The sequence below is a fragment of the Eurypyga helias genome, unplaced genomic scaffold (assembly GCF_000690775.1).
Source record: "Eurypyga helias isolate BGI_N326 unplaced genomic scaffold, ASM69077v1 scaffold5476, whole genome shotgun sequence".
Classification (NCBI taxonomy): domain Eukaryota; kingdom Metazoa; phylum Chordata; class Aves; order Eurypygiformes; family Eurypygidae; genus Eurypyga; species Eurypyga helias.
In genome coordinates this window covers 18,132-20,151 of record NW_010258492.1, presented here as the reverse complement: position 1 = coordinate 20,151, position 2,020 = coordinate 18,132, and the positions used below count along the sequence as shown (strand labels likewise).

Below are 2,020 nucleotides of genomic sequence, written 5' to 3'. Positions count from 1 at the left end.
GGTTCAGATGTAGAAATGGCACGTCTGTCACACAGAAAAGCAAGCTCATTTTGTAAAGCTGGAACTCACAAAGGCAGGATTTTGCCTACCTCATTTCAGACGTCCATAATCTTTTCTGTGGGATGGCTGCATTCAGTGGTGAGACACACCGCAGTCAGTACATTTCATTTCAAAATTAGGCTACTTGTTGCAAAATGGTCATCAGTGAAAATGGACAAGCTTAGTGTTGAGGTTTAACAGTAAAAAAATACTAAGGGCCCTTCACAGAGCTTACTTTCCCATTTAGTTCACTACTATAAAGTGAAAGATGCAAAAAGGAACCCAGGCTTTCTCAGAATGGTAATAATAATCTGTCAGCCAAGCTGAAAAATTACTCCAAAACACAGAAAAGAAGCTCCCTGAAAAACAGTCATGGAGGGGCTGTGAATCTATTTATAATCCCGTGCTGAAGGTTTCGCTTAGGCCTTTGCTTAGTATTGCTTAGGCCTTGTGCATGACCGAAGTGTGTTAAGATTCCATGTAATGCTACTGTTTGATTCTGGCTTCAGAAAGTGAGTGGAGGGAATGGTGGGTGTCTGCTATATACATAAAAAATCAGGTATTGCTGCAAACATGTTGCAAATAAAATAAGTATTGCCAAAACTCCCCGCACAAACCTACTTTTAAAATATTTATTTTTTATTTCTCAATCTACTCACTGACTCTGGAAAGTAGATGCCTTTTAAAATCAAATGTGATTAGAAAAGAAACCAGATTTACCTGTGACCAAATGAATTATCTGTAGGAAAATAATGATATGAAGAGCTGTTGTCTGCTGATATCTGGAACCCATCACCTTGCAGTTTTGTAAGGCATCAATAAGCAAAACTTCTGGGGCAAATCTTCCCAGATCCCTGTAATATTTTCAAGCACAGAACAGAAAATGGGAAGAGTGAATCAAACTAGAACCATATTTTCTCTGTCTACAGGTATATATAGAATGATACAAGGACAAATCATCTTGAGGTGTTTATGTACCTTTGAGTGACATTAGAAATGACACAATAAGCTGTTTTTATCAAAAGTCAATCAGTCAAGCTGTGATTCTTTGCCATCAGAGTAAAGAGAGATATTTCTGAGAGATATAGAAGAACACGATATTGGATCTTAAGGACACTTTACAGTCTTGGTCCCCAAGTGTCCATGAGACACTCAGTGTTCAGAAAACTTCCAGCCAGGATAGCAACATTTTCATGGAATCATAGAATCATGGAATGTTTTGGGTTGGAAGTGACTTAAAGAGCATCTAATTCCAAACCCCCTGCCATGGGCAGGGACACCTTCCACTAGACCAGGTTGCTCCAAGCCTCATCCAGCCTGGCCTTGGACACTTCCAGGGATGGGGCATCCACAGCTTCTCTGGGCAACCTGTCCCAGTGCCTCCCCGCCCTCTCTGGGAAGAATTTCTTCCTGATGTCCAATCCAAATTTTCCCATTTTCAGTTTAAACCCATTACCCCTTGTCCTGTCACTTCCTGACCTTGTAAAAAGTGTGCACAACCCCCCCTCTCCCCCAGCATTCTTGTAGCCACCCCAGGCACTGGAAGGGGCTCTAATGTCTCCCCAGAACTTCTCTTCTCCAGGCTGAACATCCCCAACTCTCCCAGCCTCTTCCCATGGCAGAGGGGTTCCACCCTCAGAGCACCTCTGTGGTCTCCTCTGGACTTGCTCCAACATTTCCGTTTCCTTCTGATGTTGGGAGCCCCAGAGCTGGAGGCACAACTGCAGGAGGGGTCTCCCCAGAGCAGAGCAGAGGAGGAGAATCCCCTCCCTCGTCCTGCTGGCCATGCTGCTCTGGATACAGCTCAGGGTACGGTTGGCTTTCTGGGCTGCCAGAGCACACAGGCAGCTCATGTCCAGCTTTTAATCCACCAATGTTCCCAAGTCCTTCTCCTCAGGGCTGGTCTCAAGCATTCTCTGCCCAGTCTGTACTTTTGCCTGGGATTACCCCAACCCATGTGCAGGACCTCGCCCTTGGACAT

The 2,020-nt window shown here is 44.7% G+C and overlaps 1 protein-coding gene across 1 annotated transcript in view; it reads right to left on the bottom strand.

Annotated features, from left to right (window-relative positions):
* The window catches only part of LOC104511647 (butyrophilin subfamily 3 member A2-like), a gene marked incomplete at its 3' end in the record, with an annotated part of 4,428 nt that extends 2,408 nt beyond the window's left edge, over positions 1-2,020 (bottom strand). The window contains exon 1 of the mRNA XM_010154344.1: positions 1,987-2,020. Coding sequence (XP_010152646.1) covers positions 1,987-2,020 — 34 coding nt within the window. The remainder of the gene's footprint in view (positions 1-1,986) is intronic.